Here is a 23,725-nt window from a genome sequence, read left to right as displayed (position 1 = left end):
GAGGTATTAGAAATCCTTCACAGGGGGAAGACAGATAAGTCCCCTGGGCCAGATGGGATTTATCCTAGGATCCTCTGGGAAGCCAGGGAGGAGATTGCCGAGCCTTTGGCATTGATCTTTAACTCGTCATTGTCTACAGGAATAGTGCCAGAAGACTGGAGGATAGCAAATGTGGTTGCCCTGTTCAAGAAGGGGAGTAGAGACAACCCTGGTAATTATAGACCAGTGAGCCTTACCTCAGTTGTTGGTAAAGTGTTAGAAAAGGTTATAAGGGATAGGATTTATAATCATCTAGAAAAGAATAAATTGATTAGGGATAGTCAGCACGGTTTTGTGAAGGGAAGGTCGTGCCTCACAAACCTTATTGAGTTCTTTGAGAAGGTGACCAAACAAGATGAGAGTAAACCGGTTGATGTGGCGTATATAGATTTCAGCAAGGTGTTCGATAAGGTTCCCCACAATAGGCTATTGTACAAAATGCGGAGGAATGGAATTGTGGAAGATATAGCAGTTTGGATCGGAAATTGGCTTGCTGAAAGAAGACAGAGGGTGGTAGTTGATGGGAAATGTTCATCCTGGAGTCCAGTTACTAGTGGTGTACCGCAAGGGTCGGTGTTGGGTCCACTGCTGTTTGTCATTTTTATAAATGACCTGGATGAGGGCGTAGAAGGATGGGTTAGTAAATTTGCAGACGACACTAAGGTCGGTGGAGTTGTGGATAGTGACGAAGGATGCTGTAGGTTGCAGAGAGACATAGATAAGCTGCGGAGCTGGGCTGAGAGGTGGCAAATGGAGTTTAATGCAGACACGTGTGAGGTGATGCACTTTGGTAGGAGTAACCAGAAGGCAAAGTACAGGGCTAATGGTAAGATTCTTAGTAGTGCAGATGAGCAGAGAAATCTTGGTGTCCATGTACGCAGATACTTGAAAGTTGCCACCCAGGTTGACAGGGCTGTTAAGAAGGCATACAGTGTTTTAGCTCTTATTAGTAGAGGGATCGAGTTCCAGAACCAAGAGGTTATGGTGAAGCTGTACAAAACTCTGGTGCAGCCGCACTTGGAGTATTGTGTTCAGTTCTGGTCACCGCATTATAAGAAGGATGTGGAAGCTTTAGAAAGGGTGCAGAGGAGATTTACTAGGATGTTGCCTGGTATGGAGGGAAGGTCTTACGAGGAAAGGCTGAGGGACTTGAGGCGGTTTTCATTAGAGAGAAGAAGGTTGAGAGGTGACTTAATAGAAACATAAAATAATCAGAGGGTTAGATAGGGTGGATAGGGAGAGCCTTTTTCCTACGATGGTGACGGCGAGCATGAGGGGGCATAGCTTTAAATTGAGGGGTGAAAGATATAGGACAGATGTCAGAGGTAGTTTCTTTACTCAGAGAGTAGTAAGGGAATGGAACGCTTTGCCTGCAATGGTAGTAGGTTCGCCAACTTTAGGTACATTTAAGTCGTCATTGGATAAGCATATGGACGTACATGGATAGTGTAGGTTAGATGGGCTTGAGGTCGGTATGACAGGTCGGCACAACATCGAGGGCCGAAGGGCCTGTACTGTGCTGTAATGTTCTACGTTCTATAATGTCACCCTTCAGACTCCGATGCTCCGTGAAAATAGCCCCAGCCTATTCAGCATCTCCCTATAGCTCAAACCTTCCAACCCTGGCAACACCCTCGTAATTTTTTTCTGAACCCTTTCAAGTTTCACAACATCATTCCTATAGCAGGGGACCAGAATTGCATGCAGTATTCCAAAAAGTGGCCTAACTAACATCCTGTCCAGCCACAATATCACCTCCCAGCTCCTTTACTGAATGCACTAACCAATAAAGGCAAGAATGCTAAACCTCACATTTATTCACATTTTACTTCAACTGCTATGCATGTGCCCACTCACTCAATCTGTCTAAATCACACAACATCGCTGCTCACATTGACACAAAGCTGAGTGACAACTGCAAAGCAACAATGCCCACTAGCTAATGATGCTCACTTAACGAACCGTGGCAGATATTTTAGGATGAATGACCTCTGTAATGTTCACGGTTCTGTGCTGTTTCTGAAGCATTGAGATCTTCCACAGTTGGAAAAGAGGCTACAGAATTCAAGTCTTTATTTAACTCAATTGATAGCATCCTTCATGTGATAAAACACATGAGTGAAGCAATCAAAATCTGACATTTTGAGTCAAAAACTTGGTTATGGTAAATTTTAAAGAGGGTCTCAAGACGGTTTCAAAGAGTCTACAAGCAGAGAAACAAGCTATTCCACTCAACTACAAATACTTGAGCTCCAAATGAGCCTTCCCTCATTATCTAATTCTATTAGCATATTTTTCTATTCCTTTTACTCATGTTTCTCAAGCTGCTCTTCAGATGCTCTTACTCTGTTTACTTCAACTGGAAGTTTCATTCTTACATCAGAGCAGGGAAATTTCTCATGCAAGTCTGACGGAGAAAACACGACTAATCTTTATGACCGTATCAGTGATCATCCAGCCTCACATTTCATTATCTTGGACTCCTGAGATGCTGCTGGGCCTGCTGTGTTCATCCAGCCTCACATTTCATAATCTTTATGACCTTTAGCTTTCAATGATCGCTTTTAGTGATTTATGCAGTCTGTAGCCTTATATTCCTGTGGTCCCTCATTCCATTCATACTTCTATCATTTATGCAGTATGCGGCCTCTTCATTATTTAAACATAGTATACCAGCTCAAACTCATCCAAACTGAAATTAATTTGTAACGTACAGGCTCATTCTGCAAGAATGTGCACAATGCAGCAAGACATTCTTTTGTATTAACTACACTTCTCAATTAGCTATCAAAAGGATGAGCATAACTCTTTAGGAAAGAAATTCCACAACTATGGACATGTTCCTTCTAATCTATGTAGTTTCCTTTTCTTTACATTTTAATGTTTTCTTTTTTGCTTTCAGACAGCAGCTTACCTGCTGTTGTCAGTTTCTCATCCCATCTCCATTCCATTCAGTCCTGTAGGACTAGCTGTCATTCACTTTCTCCAGCACTCTATCACAGATTTATCTTGGTGCTTCATCCACCCATTCTTTGATACCTTTCCTAGATCTGATGAAGATCATTAACCTGAAATATTAGCTCTTCCATTCCTCAGATACTGCTAATTTGATTGTTCCAGCATTGTTTGATTCTAGTGGAAAGGATATGGAGGCGGAAGGTTAGTTCAAGGTCAAAATGGTCATAACCTTGGCAACCTATCTGGTTCAGCCTGAAACAACGGTCAGGGAAAATAATTGAACTTGTGCCTAAAGACTAAAAAAAAACACCCAAAGAACTGCAGATGCTGCAAATCAGAAATTGCTGGATAAACTCAGGTCTGGCAGCAACAGCCACAAGTGAGGTGCCGGAAGACTAGAAATGGGCTAATGCTGTGTCTTTATTTGAGAAGGGCTGCAAAGAAAAGCCAGGGATCTATCAGTCCAGGTGAGTCTGACATTAGCAGTGGAGATGTGTTAGAGGGGATTCAAAGACAGAGGATCTACATGCATTTGGAGAGACAAGGACTGATTAGGGACAGTCAGCATGGCTTCTTGCGTGGGAGATCATGTCTCACAAACTTGATTGAGAATTAGACCAAGATGATAGAGGGCAGAATGGCAGATATTGTCTATATGGACTTAAGTAAAGCCTTTCACAAGTTTCTGCATGGTAGACTGTTTAGTAAAGTGAGATCACTTAGGACTTTGGGGTGAGCTTGCCAACTAAGTACAAAATTGGCTCTATGGTAGGGGACAGAGGGTGGTGGTGAGGGGTTGTTTTTTGGACTGGAAGCCTGTGACCAACGGTATCCTGCTGGCACCGGTGCTAGGTCCACCATTGTTTGCCATTAATATGAGCAATCTGGATGAGAATTTAGGAAGCACAGTTATTAAATCTGCGGGTGACATCAAAATTGGTTACACAGTAGGCAGTAAAGGCTAAAATTACGAGATCTTGATTAATTGGGCCAACATGTCAAAGATTGGCAGATGGAGTTTAATTTGGATAAATGTGAGGTGTACGGGACATGTCTGGTGCCAGCAACATGTGCCATTTAGGGATTAAAAAGGCAGATTAAGCATCTATGAAACATTACAGGGGAACTAGCTTTGTAGTTAAGAGATTTCCCCTTTCCCACACAAATAAACCATTCAATCAATAAGAGAATGACCTAACCCCCAGTCTAGCCAGCTCAACCACCTACAGTGGGCAGAGGATGGGTCTCAAAGAGAATAACTCAAGAGGTACAATTTAAGGGTAAGGTAGGATGATGTGGAGAGAACATTAACAGAGGTCTGTCTTGGTGAATTCAGACACCGGAGAGAAGGGGCAGAGCTAGTTGATTTGATGGTCTCAGTCTTGGTGACAAAGTTCCTAGTAATTTTTGCTGAAGAAAAGGGAGAAAGACTTTTAAAAATGGTTTATATTGAAATAAGAAGCTGGGATTTGTCGTGGCAGACCAACACAATCTTGAAACAGTGAGAGGTAAGAAAGTAGACTTGCATTTCTACAGCATTTCACACCATAACCAGACATTTCAAAGTGCTTTACAGCCAAGTGATGCTAATGACTCATGGTCACTGCTTTGATGTTAAAAAAAAGGCAGTCAATTTGCACAAAGCAACTCTCACAAAACCAGTTTATCGCATTGCTAATCCATTTCACTGACAATGAATGGGGGAATACTTATGATTATGACAACAATAAGACCTCCGTTCAAAATAGTATTGTGGGATTTTTGCATCCATTTGAGGGAGCAGATGGAAACTGGTTTCTAATTAGTTATCTAAAGGATGGCACCTCCAAGGCAGCAGCACTAGAGTGCCAAGTAGTTCTGGAATGGGATTTAAATCCAAACTGAGAGATACAGAGGCAAGAGTGTTACTTAGCCATGCCTAACAGAACTTGGATGAGAAAGACAATTGTTTTAAGGGGAACAAGTATGTGGTAAAAATCAATGGGTAGAGCAGGAGCTGCAGGAATGTTTTGGCCAAAGTACAACGGGTGGCTATTTTAAGTAGGTTAGAGACAAAAAATACTGTAGATGCTAGAATCCAGGTAGACAAGCAGTAGGCTGGAAGAACACACCAAGCCAGGCAGCACCTGGAGGAAAGGAGCAGTCAATGTTACAGGTATTACCCTTTAATACCCAAAATGTTGACTGCTCCTTTCCTCCAGATGCTGCCTGGCTTGATGTGTTCTTCCAGCTACTGTAAGTAACTTTATTTAAAGGAAGTAAATCAACATGATCTCATTATGTGGAGGGAAGAATAGCAAAACATTCACACAGGATATGATGAGTTGTGATGCAGGTGGAAATCGTGAAGAATGCAAAATCACTACTGCAGAGGCTTATGAGAGAAAGAAGTGAAGATGCATAAGTGAGGAAGCGGGCAGGGTACTTAGACAGACAGTAGTGAATTTACATGGACCGATGAGAGTGGTGGAGCTAGATGAAATATTTAGAGTAGAAGATGGCAGGGGAATAAAAAGATTGACCATAGTATGATTTAGGAATGTGGGCCACACTGTCATTTGCCCACCTGGGTGGACAAATGACAGAAAGGAAAGCCAGACAGGAAGGCTTCCGTGAGGAAGTAAAAGTCATTATCCATCAGCTAAGTCCAAATCAAGACCATGAAGTCAATATAAATCGTCAATAATATACTCCCAAAACAGCAAACATTTTGTTTACACATGAACAGAAATTCTGAGTACATCATTCAGAGACACAGTTCATGCTAGGACAATCCGTCGGACCAGAGGTAAGAGGGGTTTGTGGAATGTGAAGGAGGAGATTAGCAAGATGAACTGTCAGCAGCTACAGTTAGTGGGAAATGTATGACAGGATAGTGGGGTGATTGCTGATAAGGAGACAGCAGCTGCTTCAATAGATTCTTCAGAGAATGCCTAATGACGCCAGGGATGAAAACTGTAGCCATATGCAAAAGGTCATGCATGTCGGAGATATTAGCGGGAGAGAATGTGGACTTACACTTGAAGTTTACCAAATCATTCAGTTAAAGCTATTAAAATAATCACCTGACAGATAGCAAAAGTAGTTGTTATAATAGGAAAAATGATAAACTTGCTTTGTTAAAGGATATGAATAATACTTTTGTAATGTCTTTTAAAAAGAGAATTACCTCCATCATAGTCGCAGTATACACCTATTTTGTCTGGAACCTGTGCATCCATGAATTTGGCTTTATTATTGTGTTTAGCAGCAAAGGATGTCTGTAGCCAGTTGTTAATGTGAACACACCATGATGTGACAGTCTTCCCCAGCTGATCAAACTTTCCTAGATTTCTGTAGGATACACCTACACTATAGGATTTACAGTCCTTTTGAGATTTCACTTCCCAATAATGCTGTCCACTTTCAATCAGTGCATCTCCTGTGAAGACAATGCAAAAGATTTTTAAAAAGAAACATACTTTTCATTTGTAATATCTTTTACTCCATGAAATATCAAGTCTTGCAACTGATGAACAGAAAAACCAAGAAAACACCTCATCCGTTCACCCATGCCTTTTGAAAGTGCATAATAATTGTTCATATCTTCATCATAAGAGACCAATAGTTGAGAAGTTGCACCATTTATTCCAGGCTAAAAGGAACCAGTAAAGAACAACCTCAGGTTTACTAACACTGATCTGGAGCTGGAGGTTTTTATCTACTAGACTTTGGTTTCAGACCAGTTTTCAATTTTCAACACCCCCAAATGTAGACATCTCAAAAAAGGAAAAAAAAAGGCTTGTTGTCCTCCAGCAAAAACAAGTTGGCTTCAGAATAACAGACTCCATTTGCTACTCTTAGGATAAAACAAAATAAATGAAACTTTTGCAGATTCATTCTCAACAAAATGAACATCACAAAGCAAAATAATTCGACAATTTCAAATGACCACTTCAATCTCGAAAGAGTTACGTTTAGTACTTCAAAACAGCAATGTGAATTCTTTGCAAAAAGCTTCAAAGTCCCTATTCCCAAAGCTAAATTCTTATCTTTGAATCAAAATAACATTTTTTGCATAAACATTTCTGAAATCAACATTATTTCTTCAGAATCAAATGGAAATATGTTGAATTGGCTCTTAAAAGCACAATATTGGCAGTATATACAGTACCATGTTTGCAAAACACTGATACCACTATTGATCATTTGGAATGTACAACATTTGGAGCAGAAAACTCTATAGACAAGTACAGAACTAGAAACCCTATATTGCAAAGTTGGTCACTTAAAAATGAAATATTTCTCAATCACACACAGCCTCAAAATACTTCTCCGGTTCTGTAAAATTCTCCGTGCCTTCTTTGCATTCTTAGACTATTTAACACACGTGTTCACCAAACTCTTCGTAAAAGTTGTTTATATGGCCATCTCAGCTTCCATCTTCTAAGCTTGATGAATGTTCTTGCATCTATTGCATGGTTTAATAACGTGTAATAATATTTACTTTATTATTAGACAATATTACACCAAAATTAAAAATACACATGAAACATTCAGAATGGAAAATTGCAACAGCCATTCTTATACATAAAGAGTGTTACCTAAAACTGTGTAAGATTCACCAGTAAAACGATCTCTGTTACTTCTTGCCGATGCTGGCCGGCCAGAGACAGACGTTCTTTTTGGAGAAGGTGTACCACTTCTAAAGAAGAAGAGAGGAAAAGGAAGGTTAGTTTACATTCAGTAATATCAGTTAAAGTAACAGTAACAAAACGTTACATAACTAAACTGACAAGCCAAGAGACATTTACATTTCAATTTTGAGACGTGTGGAATCATCCAATAATCAAATGCTACCATTTACCATTCAAGCTGTTAACTTTTAAATCTGCTCATTTAATGTTCATAGGCAGAAGAGATCACAGCAATATTAATAAAATGCAGTAGCTGCCAGGAAAATCATGTGTACTGTATACAATTTTTCTACAAGTAGTTAGAGTGCTTGATTCAGATTACTACATAGTTGCCAGTTTCAGGAAGGATATTATTAAGCTGAAGAGGATTCAGCAGAGATTTACCAGGATGTTGCTGGGTATGGAAGGCTTGATTTATAAAAGGAAGGCTGGATAGGCTGGGATCTTTTTCCACTGGAGAGGCAGCCTGATACAAGTTTATAAAATAATGAGAAGTATATGGAGAATTAATAGGGATCAAGGCTATGGGCACATTTTTAAAGGTGAGAGGAGAGAGATTTTTTAAAAAAAGACATTTTTTTAAAAAAACAAAGATGGTGGCTCACATATGAAATAAACTTCCTGAGGAAGTGATGAAATTGTACCCACTTCCAATGTTTAAAAGACATTTGGATAGGTACATGAGAAGGAAATGTTTGGACGGATACGGGATTATGTTCGGCACAGACTGGTTGCACCAAAGGGTCTCTAGCATGCTGTAAGACTCTGACTATGACAATAACTGCAGTAGGCCATAGAATATGATCACACTTCACATAATCCTCCCTCAGCCTACACATATTCTGTTTCTATAAATAAATTTTCAAGTAATGCTGAAGGGTTATGGCAAAAGTCTGAATTATTAGTTCCAATGTTTGATATTTCAAATAAATAACAGGTGGTGTACAGCGAAGAAAAGTGAATGCATGCACCAGTAAAAAAAAAGAACAAACATGTAACTTTCGAAACATAAAAATACTCACCAAAAAGTTAAGGAGGTTTCCGCAAGAAAGGGAAGATTAAACAGAGATTAGTGTTTTGATTTGGTTGATCAAGAGCCATCTAGAAAGTATTCACTTCACCCTAAACACACAAGCATTTAACCTGAACAGCTAACAGATATTCTGCACTCATCATACACAGATCACCACAAATAAACATTGCTCAATGGAACATCAGTGCTCCCAAGTCCCCATTTGTCAGCCATTGCATGCTTAATATCAATGTTTTTCAATAATACTCGACTCAGGAGTTCACTTTTGCCTAATACTCCCTACTAAAAGTGTCCCTAATTAAAATCTGGTGAGGAATTGATAAGAGAAATCAAAAAAATTACGTGGCTAATTGTATTCATTATTAATCATCACAAATGAAACACTACATGATTAGAAGTGAAGTGAAGACTTCTGAAGAAATCCATCAGTTAGTTGTTTTCAAACAACATACATATTTCAAGCTGTAAAACAAGCATTAAGAGGAAACAGTTTGCAAAGGTTAGGTTCATTTCACTGTGGGAAACAGACCAGTACTCCTGTAATTAGTCACTTACAGGATAAGCACAAGCAGGTTTTATTTGTGGCATGCTTTTAAATGAAATAAAAATTTCACGTAATTATTTAGAAAAATTATTTATCGTAGCAGACGGCCTGATAACCACAACTACCCTTAAGAAGCCACGGCCCAAAACATTTCATACATGTTAATCCTTCCTGAATTGTTTTCGTTAGTCATGAACAATCCTAACACACATTGTTTTGGGTGGGGGGGGGGGGGGGGGGGGGGGGGGAGAGCAAAACACTTGCCTAAATACAGGATCATTAAAAGAAAATTCCAACAGTATGTTCTAACCCAAAAAGACGAAAATATTTAAAAAGTATACTGGTGTCTTTACCATTTGAAGATAGCAATATAATTTCTATGCCAAAAAAATTTATTCCAAAAGCAGAGATAGTAGGAACTGCTGAAGCCGGAGAATCTGAGATCACACCGTGTGAAGCCGGAGAATCTGAGATCACACTTAAGGTCTTTGGATTTGAATGAAAATAGATATTTAACTAAATGGGCTCATGTTTTTAAAACTGCTGTTTCAACATGCTGAATCTGCAAAACAGTAGTTTCACTCGTAATGCAAAACAGAAAATGCTGAGTGTTGTTCAACCAGCTAAAATCATGCATTTCCACAGTAATACAGAATTTGATCCAAAAGAAAAATTACTGGATATTGCAGGACTCACTCCTATTGAAGTTGATTTATCCATTTAATAAAATTCACTACCATATTGGGTCATATAATTTCTGATAACCTTCTGAAGTACATAAGATCAAATTCTAGTTACTTGCACACGTTTATTGGTTTTAAAAAAAAAGTCAAGAAACAAGCATTGCTCTGTCATATGCGGCTAAATATTGAACCTAAACAATCAGATTAGCTTGGAACATTAAAGATTGACATTCCCGTATTCAGAGTTAATACAAAAAAGGTAGATTTATGCAACTGCAACGTGCATACATTCCAAATCCACAAGGAAACTGAAAGAATTGAGAAAGCTAGCAGATTAGTTCCATACTACTTCCATTAGAAGAAATGAAAGTATGGTTATCAGTGTGCTGCTACCAGTTAAACTCAAAATTAAGCAACTATTGTATTTCACCTCATTTTGTTCTTCCTCAAGGAAATCTGGCCACTAAGAGAGGAAGATAAGTAGATTAGCAGCATACATTATGTAGTTACTCAGAAAATTCAAGTGAAAATTCTTCTACTTCCTCCTCTATCAATTTTTTTATTATAGTTTGTTTTCTAATAGGATTTGCTTCAAAAACAAACTTAATATAGATTTTCCTGCAGATTTGCTGCAAAGTTACAATAATTAAGTGGAAAAGCCCAGTGAAATTGCCAACGATTGCCTATAACCACATTGGAGGAGAGGGATTCTGCAAGCCGAGGCAACAAAATGGAAAACAAATGCTTCCTGTTTTAGATCAAACATTCAGAAAACATCTACCAGAAATGTTCACTATAATGTACCCACTGTTAAAGTAAGTTGTTCCAAATAGTCATTTTTAGTACAACAAACCTACAGGATTAATCCATTTCATTACAAAACCTAAATAGCAATCTCGTTGTAGCAATATTTCCAGAAGTGTTTCTTCATACACTAATGTCTCCATGCAGTAGTGTAGATTCACATAGTACAGTCCTGGAATAATGATTTATTGGGTACAAACATTCTTGCTCTGAAACAAAGAACACAACAAAATAATTACCTGCCCTTGTTTTCTTTTCCTTTTATTTTACTCTCCTGCCCTTTTCCACCTGAGGAGTCCCACTCAACAGAGAAATCATCAACTTTTAAGTTCTGGTGTGAAGTTGTGCCATCAAAGCTAAAATTGAACCCTATGGACAAAATGACAACATCTAAGTTTTATTAATATTTTAATCTATCAGAAAATAAGTTAACCAGCAACTTCAAAGACTTCACATATTTCATGTACTGACATAATTTGTATAATATATAAACTTTAAATTATACAATTTACCACTGTGACAAATCTGGATGAACAATGTTCCACTGTCAGTGGTCAAATGTAGAGGTTAAACAGGCTAATACCCAAACATAACAAGATAATGTAATCAAAACTACAAATTGGAGGCCTTTTGCTTTATAGCCTCAAAACTTGATTTGAGTGGCATGGCGGAAAAATAAATATCACAGGTGAGGCATTCACACTGTGGGATAGGTGCAAGCAGGCAGATAGGGAGTGAGTGACTTCCCACAGCTCATGAGAAACATGCAGGTATTGCAGGAAAGTCCAGAGGTCCTGCTAATGAACCAATTTTCTGTTCTTGATATTCACAAGGTCAATGGATCCTTGTGAGTGCAGAGAAAACCAAGCTCATGGCACCACGGGTGGCCCAGCTGTAAAGGATGGGAGGAAGAGGAGAGAAAGGTAGTACTGATTCGGGATTCTTTAGTTCGGGAAACAGAAATACATTTCTGCAGCTGCCAAGCTGACTCAGGGATGTGCTCGGGTCAGGAATGCCACAGAACAGTACCAGACACTGGGTGAGCACAGAGTCATACATCGTGGCCCATGTTGATGCTGACATAGGTGTGGGAGGTCCTGCAATCAGAATTTAGGAAATTGGTCTAAAAAAATTAGCAAGAGAGGCCTTCAAAAGGTAGTAATCTCCATATTATTCCCAGTGCCATGTGTAAGTCAGTACAGAAAAAAAGACAGGTGAGGGTTTTAGAATCCTTGATTACTGGGTCTGGCTTGGAGGCTGTTGTCTGTACATGCTGGTCGGGTTGATTCTGAGCAGAAGTGGGACTAAGTTTCCTGCGAGGAGTTTTAATAGTGCTATTGAAAAGGATATGAATTACCTCAGCAGTGTTGTGGAAATCTGAGGAATAAGCAAGTGATACTAGAATGCACCAAATGTGCGGACAGGCAGACAAAACTTACTGTTCTTTTTACTTCAGTAAACAGATGAAGTTGGCGTAAGGTAGAAAGTCTAAATCAGGGTTACGCTGCATGTATATGAATGCATTGAGTACGTTTAACAAGATTAGGGAGACACAGGCAGAGATTGCTTTGTGATACTGTGGTGAAGACATCTGCTGAAGGATGGACAGATCTGGATGTCAAATATTGTTGGTATTCAGTGAAGATATGAAAGACAAACAAGAAGGAGTAGGGTGGAGCTTTTGGTGAAGGAGAACATTGTATTACTGGAGAAAGAGGACATTTCAGAGGGATCAGGAAATAAGTGGGCCAGAGCAGCGTGCAATACTTTGCACACAGTAATAATTAGACCTCCAGCTAGTGGGAAGGGTATGGAGGAAAGATTCTGCAAGGAAATTTCATAGACATATCAACATCAGAGTAACTACACTGAAGGACTTTAAATACCGCTATTTCAGTTGATATACAGAGCAGTTAGGAACAAGCGTTCTTAGATTGTGTTAAAGAGAATTTCTACAGCAGTGTAGGTCAGTTGAAGCAGTGCTGCTGGACCTGTACTTGGGAATGGTGGGCCAAGTAGATCGAGCAACCGTGGGGGTATGTTTCTCTCTAATTTTATTTTCTGCTGCAAAGGCCACCAAGGTCTGTCCATAGCAGCAAGTTTTGAAAACAGAAGCTAATGCATTAGCATGCTGATCAGCTTGCATGGAATTTCTTAACGGAGGTGCAAACATGCAGCTTAGAAGGGATTTTATTTAGAGGGCAGCAATTATTTTATCATATTATAGGTTTAGGATGACATTCAAGATGATGGTAAAATATGACACTAACCAATATAGAGCACACTTTAACGGAGCTAGAACAGAGCTGGCTGGATGGACTGGAACACAAGGTTAGCAGGATAAACAATAACTGAACAATGGGCTACTTTCAAAGAGACATGGCTTGGACACATTAAGGAAAGTAGGGCAATAAAATCCAGAACTCCTTGGAAGGCAGGGGAGATAAAAATTTAGTGAAAAAAAAGTGTGCTCATGACAGGCATCAGGCACTAAATACAGTGGAGAAGCAAACAGTGAACAGCTGAAGTGTTTTTTATTTGAGAAGCTTAAAAAAAACCTATCCAGGTATGGATGTCTGGGTCATAAAGAAAGGCTGGATAGGTTGGAGCGTAGGGTTTAAGGTGATTTTATAAAGATTTAAAAAGGTCATGAGGGGTACAGATAGGGTTAACAACAGGTGTGTTTCCCCTAGGATGGGGATTTCAAGACTAGAAGGCACATTTTTATGGTGAGAGGACACATTTAAAAACAGCATGAGGGGCTTTTTTTTTTAAAAAATGGAAGGTGGTTCATGTGTGTAATGAACCTCCTGATGAAGTGGCGGATGTGGGCACAGTTACAATATTTAAAAGATACTTGGACAAGTACATGAAAAAGAAATATTTGAAGGGATATGAGCCAGGAGCAGGTAGGTGGGACTAGTCTGGTTTGGGATTATGTTCGGCATGGACTGGTTTGACCAAAGGGTCTGTTTCCGTGCTGTATGACTCCATGACTCTATGACTAACTTCAGAATAGAGATGAGAAAATAAATGAGAAGCAAAGAGAAAAAAGTCTGACAGCTAACAAAGAAAAGGTCAAAGTTTTCTTCGAGCGCACATGTGCAAAAGGGTGGTAACATGAAGATGACCGAGTTAGGGACTTAAAAGGACTTACACTTAGACAAGAGGCATGGCTGAGGTGTTAACTGAATATTGTGCATCAGTCTTTACCAACAAAACAATGCTACCCAGAATATGGGATGCGAGTGGAAACTGCAGAGGCACTGGAAATAATCTTTCAATCTTCCCTGGATTCAGGGCTGGTATTAGAGAACCGGAGAATTGCAAGCATTTATGTTCTTGCTCAAAAAATGTTGTAAAGATTAGTGTAGCAATTATAGACCAGTCAGGGAAAATCTGTAGAAACTATTACAATAAACCAAAAGAACTGTAGATGCTGGACATGCTGAAAGGTTAGTCATGGAGTCATACAGCACAGAAACAGACCCTTTGATCCCATTCGACAGCGCTGATCAGACATTCCAAACTGACCTGCTACCATCTGGCTTATATCCCTCTAAACCATTCCTATTCATACATCCACCCAAATGCCTTTTAAATCTTGTAATTGCACCCACATCCACCACTTCCTCTGACAGCTTATTCCATACACGCATCACCCTCTGCACAAAAAAGTTACCCCTCCGGTCCTTTTTAAATCTTTCCCCTCTCAGCTTAAACATATGCTGTCTAGTTTTGACTCCCCTATTCCAGGACAGAGATCTTGTACATTCACCATATCCATGTGCCTCATGATTTTAAAAATCTTTATAATTTTATACCTCAGCTTCAGATTTCTGATTCCAATGTTGAATGGCCAGGCTCAAATTTTAGTATGTGTCATATCTGATCCCAGTATACCAAGTTAATCTGGTCTGGGCCTTACATCCAGAACAATGGAAATATTAAAAAAAAAGGCCAAAATTCCAGACTGTGCACTGTGTCCATTTAAAGCCTTTGCTAAAATTATTGATTGAGATTAAATGCAAATCACAGCATAGTAGTAGTCACCTCTTGTTTCCAAGGTAATTGGCTCTGAATAATCTCCTGCCACGGCCTTATTACATGCTCTGACCCGAAAATTCATGTATTTCGATTCAAATTTCAGCCCTGAATTACAAAAGGAAGATTCGTAAAATGAACCAAGCACCAAGTTCATTAGTTCAATATTCAAAGCACAAACATTTCCTTCTGTATTCCCACCATAAGACCATTCTTTTGCATTCACTGCAGACCAAGGCTCCCCCTCGACCCCCACCCCCAGCATGTGGAGATACAGCAGTGTGTTAGATTGTGATTGTGACGTTCCCAGAGAATCAGTGGGCAGTGAACAATTCTAGTGCTCTATTTAGCTACACTGACTGATCAGCCTTATACAAACATATCAAGATAAAGTATCCACATAAACCGGATATATCTGGGCCAAGTCTCCCCCACCAATCTCAGTCTAACACACATTTGAATAGTAGCCCAAGAGTGGAAAATTTCCCTTAAGGAGATACATATGTCAGGACCTCTACTGGGTCACAGCACTCTTCATAGACCCAGGTTCAGATTTCACCACTATGGATCTCAAAAGATTTAAGCAACCATTTCCTTTGATAATGTAAAAAGAAGTATAAATACTGCCTACGTTTGCATCATTTTAACTATTCTCAACTGACATATGAACAGGTATTAGGTAATTTAGCCTTGGCCTCAGATGGAAATCTTCATTTGAATGAAGCTTCAGTCTGTAGCTGGATTTCTACACACCTGAAAGCTTAAAAATTATTTCATTGAATGGAAGAAGCCAGCAGTGGTACCTATCTCAGTTTGCGCAAAAGGTGATGATGAGCTGCCTTCTTGAACTGTTTTAAGCCACCTGGCGCAGGTACACAATGTTTTTAGGGGGGAGTTCACAATTTTCCCCAAATAGAGGAGGAACAGCAATAAAAAGTTCCAAATTAGGATGGTGCATGACTTGGAGGAGAATTTGCAGCAGTCTGGTAACTCACGTTATCCTTAGATGTTGTCTAGAAGTTACTCAGTTCGAAGGTACTTTAGGGATGGGAAACAAATTTTGCTCAAATCTCAAAGATGGAAATAAAACAGGGCTGCATTCCATCACACACCTGATTTGTGTTCATGGCTGTCAGGCTCGAGAGAGTAATCTTATGATTTTACTGATTTATGGCTAGTCAAGTCCCAGGCTGAATCTGACAGGTGCATCATTCAGATGCTACTGAACTACTTTGGTGATGGACATTAAAGTTCTTCCCCCTGCCCCCCCCCTCCACCTCCCCCCATCACCAAAACCCTCCACCCAAAATATACTGCCTGCTCTTGTAGCTCTCAGGTGATTTGTTCAACCAATAATAGATCACTGTTGGAACAGCTGCATGAAGTCCACCAAACTGGTTGTTTCTATACTACACCGCTGGAGCACAGATGGTGAACTGATTAGTTAAAAAGTTTCTACATTATATTGTTTCAGGCAATTCTATTCCCCCCAGCAATGGCTACTTGCCCAAGTATTTTTACATCCGTGTCAACAAGAGGATTCCTCAATGTATTTCAAATTTTTTTTACTTAAAACCGTTTACTGTTGTTCAGCATTAGAACAATGTCAAATATTTCGCAATTAAAGTTGATTCTAGAAGCTACAGGATAAAATTTAGGTTGACACTTAGCGCAACACTGAAGGAGCTACACAGTTAACAAGTTAAGGTGGAAACAAAGGATATAGGCATCAAACAGCAGGTGAATTCATTCGATGTTAACATTTATTTTTGAAGCAAAAATCACAAAAGACTGATCATATTGATGTTTCAGGGCCGTGCCATGTACATATTTGCTGCCATTTGTTCCAGTTCAACAAGCTCTTCAATTCAAAAGCACATCACTGCATGCTGGGCACTTTTAGGGTCGCCCAAAGAAAACAAAAACTAAGCTATTTCTTGTAAAAACCTTCCAATTCAGAAAGTTTGGGGGATAAATAAGGTAGCAGCAGTTTACAGATGATGATGGCCCTTCAGAGTTTGTCTACCTTCCACACCACAGTACTAAAGCTAATGCGGTCACTTTCTCCCCCACTTCACTGAAGGCAACTTTAGAAACTATACTACATCCAAGGATACAGAGAGGAATCACACTCTCCAAGGCAATATTGCAATTAAGCTATTTGCATTCAGCTTCACTTTTTTGGATGGGGGCACACAAAGCAAAAATTTAACACTAGTGCCTTTTTGCAAGTTCAAAGCCATTAAGCCAGAATACTTCCTGAAAACAAACATCCAAAAGTTTCTTGATGTGAATTTATGACCATTGACCTGTTGCTATCAATTATCCTGACTCAGATGGCAGACTGTGGATCAATAACAAAACTGCAAACTTCTGATGGACAGTGCACCTACAGATGTTCAATAAGAAAAGAAATTGAACCTCATCTGCTTTTTGCACACTCATTAGGTTTAACTTTTAAATGCAGAACTGACCTGTTAAGGTGTATTCAGTGTCCTTGATATTATCAATGATATCCCAGTTCCGCTCTTCTTTAACTCTAGGAGGTCCTTCATAGTTGGTTTTTCTGTACTCTAGTATGTAGTGATCAATTTTATCGTCCGCCTCTGGCATTCTCCACGCTACAGTTACACAATTATCAGCAACCAAACAATCCACCAGGTCAATCTCAGGAGCTCGTGGGACTGTGGAAAACGTTTATGTATTTAATCATTTAAGATTTAAATATGTTTTAGATGGAAGCTGGGAAAATTTTCATTACAATGCCTGATGGATTTCAGGAAATTAACATTTAAATTAACTCAAGACTCAATTAACACAGGTAGTATATAACTGTACCACACAAAAGTTAAATCCCAGGTTTGCTTCCTGACCTGTGGGCTAAGAAAGAAAGAAGTTATTACAAGTGCTGTGGGGCAAATATCATTACTACACAGTGCACCAGGATTAGTTGTGTTACAATCCTACTCAGTTAAACATAGTTCCCATCTAAAGATTGAGATGTGCCTAATGAACAACAGTCAAGTGCTACAGAGGCAACGACCCAAGATTTATAGCCAGTAAAGATGGGAAGAAAGGAGCCTAAAATCTCATTCCTTTCCCCAAAATACTTCGTGACTGGTGAGGATGTCAATCAGTTGAACATGTACCAATATACTCATGGCATAAAGTTATCTCTATCATCTTTCGATACCGTTCAAAATACAAAGTAAGAATGACAGAATACCAGAGATGGTTTCCACTGATTTCACAACACTCAAAATGCGTAGGCAGTGGCACTGGTTACCAGTAGAATTTCAGCACCTAGGTCCAGAAATTGGGAGTCCAGGCGCAAAAAAAACAAAACATATTGGAAACACCTAGCAGCATTTCTGATTAAAAGGCCCTTGGTGTTAACTCCGTCACCACAGATGTCCTCACACTTGAGTATTTCACTGATTTCAAATTCCCAGCTTCCACAGTATTTTGCTTCTGCATTGAGAAAGATGTTAACCTGATGAGAGTTATCCACTGGAAAACATTATTGAGCCATGTCTGTTCAACACCAATTACTCTACTGTATCCTGAACCAAGATTGAGTGAAAATAATCATGATGGGCATTGATCATCCTGTTATCTAATTCTCTTCTTGTGAAGTGAAGATGACGCTAAAGAGACTGTTGCTGAAGGATGCTGTCTAATCTTGGACTGCCTTACTGAGAAACCACCCAAGTAAAATGATCTGAGTGGCAGTTAAAACAAAGCTTTGGCTTTTGGACAACTAGTAATGACAGCTGAACAGTTAAGAACGTTAACAAAGCATTTTACTCAAACCACGTTAGATATAAACATTTTTTAGTCTCTTTATAGCCATCCTTAAATTTGTTCTTGGGTCCTTTAGGGAACCTAGAATGACAGGGGACAAGAGCATTATAATTTGCCATGTCCTTCAAGCACACAATTTTGTGGGTACACACATTGATGTTCATGAACACTCGATTGATCTTGGGAATGATCAAATTGCCATGTATATTCAGTTGAATCTTATTGAAATAAACAAGAATAAAAGAACTTGATATTGTGATGTTGAGAAGGTGCTTTCCTTTGCTGAGAAGTCTAGAACCAGAGATCAGAATTTAAAAGTTAATGGCCTCCTGTTTGAGATGGAAATGAGGAGTTTTCCCCCAAATCCTCTCAGGGAGTTATTAGTCTGTAGAATTTTTTCCTCCGAGACAACACTACGGGCTAGCTCACCGAATTTGTTCAAGGCCATGAGACAGATTTTTGACTATGGAATCAAGATGATAGAGGTGGTGTCTGACAGGAAAGCAGAGGTGAGACTATGACCAGATCCACAATACTATTGAAAGCAGAGCAGGCATTGAAGGCCAAATAGTAGATTCCTGCTCTTAATTCGTGTGTCCTTGATAGTAACACCTTGTAGCAACAAGGCAACAGGCAACAGAAGCAAACCAAACTGCCTGTTGTGCTGGCCAATATCACAGGTGAAGCTGACCAATTGTCATCAGTGGCAAACATGCTGGTTGTCTAACGCATTTGTAGACTGTTAATAGACCCAGAATAAAAATTCAGCAAAGCTCTAGAGGTTATGAAGGCTAGGAGGTTGAATACACAGGTGACTTTGATGTCAATGTTAGCACATTGCACTAGGTGCAGAGGTGAGTCTTCGCAAAACTTGTGACCTTTCGGAAAGTTTCTGTCTGCCCACCCCATGTCATAGGTATTGTCTCCTGCAAGATCCTTCTCCCTTCACTCTGCATAACTACAGGTTTCAAAAGCAAGTTGCTATTGTTTTTGCTTGGCCTAGTTCCAAGACAGTCAAACTGATATCATCCTTTTAGGATTCAGAAAATCAAATGTTTCAACTAAACTACACACACTTTCCCACAAGCAAATGCTGAACCAAAGTGCAGGTCAAAGGAGGATCTTGAAAAACAAGGAAGTAGCAAAGCACAAAGCATCAATGAGGAACTATTTAAAATTCATTCATGGGATGAGGGGGTCACTGGCTAGAGGCTAGCATTTATTGTCCAGAGGGCAGTTTACAGTCAACCACATTCCTGTGGGTCTGAAGACACGTGTAGACCACACTAGGTAAGCATGGCAGCTTCTCTCCTTAAAGGACATTAGTGAACCAGATGGATTTTTCTGACAATCGGCAATGGATTCATGGTCATCGTTAGGCTCTTAATTCCAGGTTTTTTATTGAGTTCAGGACTTGGTTAGGATGGAAAATAATCACCATACTCTAAATAATGGTTCAGGTCTGTTAGCAGTTTTTCTTTATTACTAGGCTCAGGGGAATTAAGATCACCCAGGGAATGTATCTAATCTGGAAGATGTAACATTACAGTAAGGAGAACAGATGTCTGATAAATGCATCATTATATTGTCTAGACAAACAGGTGGTGTTATCAAGTCTGTAGCAAGTGTCCTACATAAGCCCCACTGAATTTGAAAGCAGACCAACCAATCCTTGGAAATAAAAACGATAGATTATTCCTCAATGTTAGGTCCATATACTTTAAAAATATTTGAAGTTTGCATCTTGTGGAGAAACAGATTATAAAAGTAGGTAGAGTGGAACATTTATATTACATACAGGGAGAAAAATAAATTGGATTTTGCACATGCAAGCAATTTGCCCCATCTTGTATCATACTTCTGAAATTTCAGTTAACAAAGAGGATAAACTGTACAGTTCATGAGTCAAACTGCATCAAGACAAACCCAAAAGAAAAATAATTGTAAAATTTACAGGAAAAAACCTTATCCCAAAACTGAACGGCTGAACTGATGAAATAGACATTTCATAATGGGCACAAATTTTTAACAGCAGCTTAGGGATTGCTTCCACTTGGGCAGTGCAGCGTGCAAACAGCTAAAGCCAACTATTCCTGCACTGAAATCTGAAGTTGGATTAAGTAATGTTACCTGACAGTGTCCCAAAACAGAATGCTATATAAAGCAATGTTCAGAGAGCTTGAAAATATCCATTTGATAACATCAATAGTCCTTCTTAATCTATTTCAAACAAGTACACAAGCAGCATATATTTTTAAAAAGTATTTACACTTAGAAATTGTCACTGAATATCTGTGGAGCTACCACATTTAAACAGGCTCAAGAAGGATTTCTGCCTAATTAAAATTTCAGCATGACAGCTTTGCTTGAAACAAAAGAATAAATAGGCATATGTTAGATCCCAAACTTTTTTCTTCAATTTCAACTACACATCCGTAGGGGAAAAGAGCAAAACATGTTTTATTCACCTTGGACAACTTTCTCTCAGGTTGTTTGCCATTTACATTGTATCCAATCCCTATACATTCTCCAGAGGAAGGCCGAGCATCAAGAAAGGAAAAGCTATACATCAATCCAAACTGTCGTCCACTCCTAGGACTTGCAATGGAACAATTGAGATAATGACAAAAGGTCTCAAGGTCAGCTACTGGGCTATGGTTTCATTTATAGAAACAAGGAGGCAAATCACAAGAATGAAACTGCAAACAGCTTTCCATAAATACAGTAAAAGCATTACACAGACCTTATCAACATAAACATGGGGGTTAGACCAACAAATCAAATTCTTACCTGGCAAAAATTTTAGTGATCTAAGCATCTGCTTTTCACGGAAGAAATCAACCATTAAATGTGTCATGTTGTCACTGATCTTTGGTTTCAAAGATAACCGAAATGCAGGAGCCATTGTTACCCTACAAAAGCAATGTGAAACCTGACAAGTTAAGAGTATTCTTTTCAGAAAAAAAATGCACATAATGAAATCTGCAAACCTTTTCTTTTTAAATCGACTATACTTCATTTTCATTCGATTGTATGCGAATTATCCCAGACACAGCTGTCTTAACCTCACGCCCCAACTACTGAAACTGTGCACTCCTATCAGACATTGTTGCAATTGACTATAGACTGAGAAAACTGAAACTCCAAATGACCTACCTAAAATGCAAGAGAACAGCCAGGGATAGTTCCAGGATCAGTCAGAGTTATACAGCATGGAAACAGATCCTTCAGTCCAACTAGTCCATCCCAACCAAGTTTCCCAACCAAATTAGTCCCACCTGCCTGCATTTGGCCCATATTCCTTTAAACTTTTCCTATTCATTTACATGTACAAATGTCTTAGATGTTGTAACATTTACCACAATAAATAGAAAAGCGGGACAAAACACCAGCGCTTCATCGGAGGCTCACTGATGATGTTACCTAGAATGGTGTGGAAACGTCTGAAAACTAACCTTCCAACTCAGCGAGCAAACTCACATCCATCCATTTACCACTTCCTCTAGTAGTTGACTGCGCATGCGAACCATGCTGTGTGAAAAAAAATTGACCTTCAGGTCCCAATTTAAATCTTTCTCCTCTCACCTTAAAAATATGCCTGCCAGTTTTGAATTTCCCCACCCTGGGGAAAAGACCTTTGCTACTCACCTTATCAAAGTCCCTATGATTTTATAAACCACTATAATGTCATCCCCAAACCTCTCACATTCCAATAAGTCCCAGTCTACCCTTATTAACCTTGTTCCTCAAGCTCTGAGGCAGCAGGGAAAAAAGTCCTGGTCGCTCATTATAACTCACCCCCTCCAGTCCCATGCAACATCTTGCAAAATCTTTTCTGAACCCCCTCCAATTTAATAATATCCTTCCTATACCAGGGTGACTGGAATTGCACACAGTACTCCAAAGATTACCTCATCCATGTCCTGTACCACCTTGACATGATATCCCCAACTCCTTTACTCAATGATCTGAGCAACGAGGGCAAGCATGCTAAACACCTTCTTAACAACCTTGCCTTCCTGTGATGCAACTTTCAACGAACTATGTACCTGAACCCCTAGGTTTCTATTCAACAACACTACTCAGGGCCCTACCATTAACTGTCTAAATCTGCCCTTGTTTGTACTTTGCATTGATTCAAATTAAACTCTATCTCCCAATCCTCAGCTCACTGGTCCAAATAATCAAGATCTCTTTGTGATCTCAGATAACCTGCTTTATTGTTAGCTAGACCACCAATTTTGGTGTCATCGACAAACTTACTAACCATGCCTCCTAATTTCACATCCAAATCATTTATGTAAATGACAAACAAAAGTGGACCCAGCGCTGATCCCTGAGGTACTCATAGGTGCTGATGCAAGTTAAACACAAAGTAGGAAGAACTTAGATACAATTAAAGACATGTCCATTTAAATACATTCATAAAGGTACGTGTATAAAAACCATCAATTGAAGGCTGCCAGTTTCAAGGAAAATGCATGGGTTAATTATTTGGAAAACATGGCGAGAATCTCAGAATACTGCTATATCATCAAGTGTTTTGAATAGGTTTTAAAAATTAAATTTTTGGCAACCTCAAATCTCAGTCTCTCACTCTTGATTTTGTCGCAAATTATTCCTTGCTACATCATTCAATATATGTTTCAACTCTGCCACAATCTTGAACAAGTATCAGAGCATTGATAGATTGTCTGTTAGCTGGAGCAAATATAAGACAAACTTCTTGAGTGGAATCAAGCCCCAGGCTGAACCAGCTTTTGACCCTGAATACTATGGATGATGTTTGAGATAGGCACCAACGAGCATTTAATGTTAACCCAAATCAATGAAATAAACAGGTCAATGAAGAGTGAGAAAATACATGGGATTTACTGACACTAAACCTCAAAATACAATGACCCTCAAGAATGTTTTCACCCAGCAGCTTGCTGCTACAAAAACTTAAAATATAATACAGTGCAGGCCAATACTGAGGCACAGACCCAAATTACTGGCTACATGTGGAGCAATTTCCCAGCTGAGTTGTTTGCAACTAGGGGACAGACTTCCTGAGCAGAAATCCAATACCATTCATACAGGTACGTTAATTGGAAAATTTTTTAAAAGTGTCATTTTTCTTACCCTGGCCGGGTGAAGA

General features: G+C 39.2%; 1 protein-coding gene across 5 annotated transcripts in view; it reads right to left on the bottom strand.

Annotated features, from left to right (window-relative positions):
* fsd1l (fibronectin type III and SPRY domain containing 1-like) overlaps positions 1-23,725 on the bottom strand; it is a 54,764-nt gene that overhangs the window by 5,315 nt on the left and 25,724 nt on the right. For 2 of the 5 annotated variants that reach the window (XM_048527137.1, XM_059643065.1), the window contains exons 6-12: positions 21,376-21,497; positions 17,256-17,465; positions 14,791-14,889; positions 10,977-11,106; positions 10,364-10,396; positions 7,581-7,678; positions 6,167-6,418 (exon numbers count right to left, since the gene is read on the bottom strand). In XM_048527137.1, the coding sequence (XP_048383094.1) occupies positions 6,167-6,418; positions 7,581-7,678; positions 10,364-10,396; positions 10,977-11,106; positions 14,791-14,889; positions 17,256-17,465; positions 21,376-21,497 (944 nt within the window). Of the gene's footprint in view, positions 1-6,166; positions 6,419-7,580; positions 7,682-10,363; positions 10,397-10,976; positions 11,107-14,790; positions 14,890-17,255; positions 17,466-21,375; positions 21,498-23,725 lie in introns of all 5 variants that reach the window. The other 3 variants (XM_048527138.1, XM_048527139.1, XM_059643060.1) reach the window with 3 other exon arrangements.

The sequence above is a fragment of the Stegostoma tigrinum genome, chromosome 3, assembly GCF_030684315.1.
Source record: "Stegostoma tigrinum isolate sSteTig4 chromosome 3, sSteTig4.hap1, whole genome shotgun sequence".
Lineage (NCBI taxonomy): Eukaryota > Metazoa > Chordata > Chondrichthyes > Orectolobiformes > Stegostomatidae > Stegostoma > Stegostoma tigrinum.
Note: the sequence above shows the minus strand (reverse complement) of the source record. Positions and strands in the feature narration are given on the sequence as shown.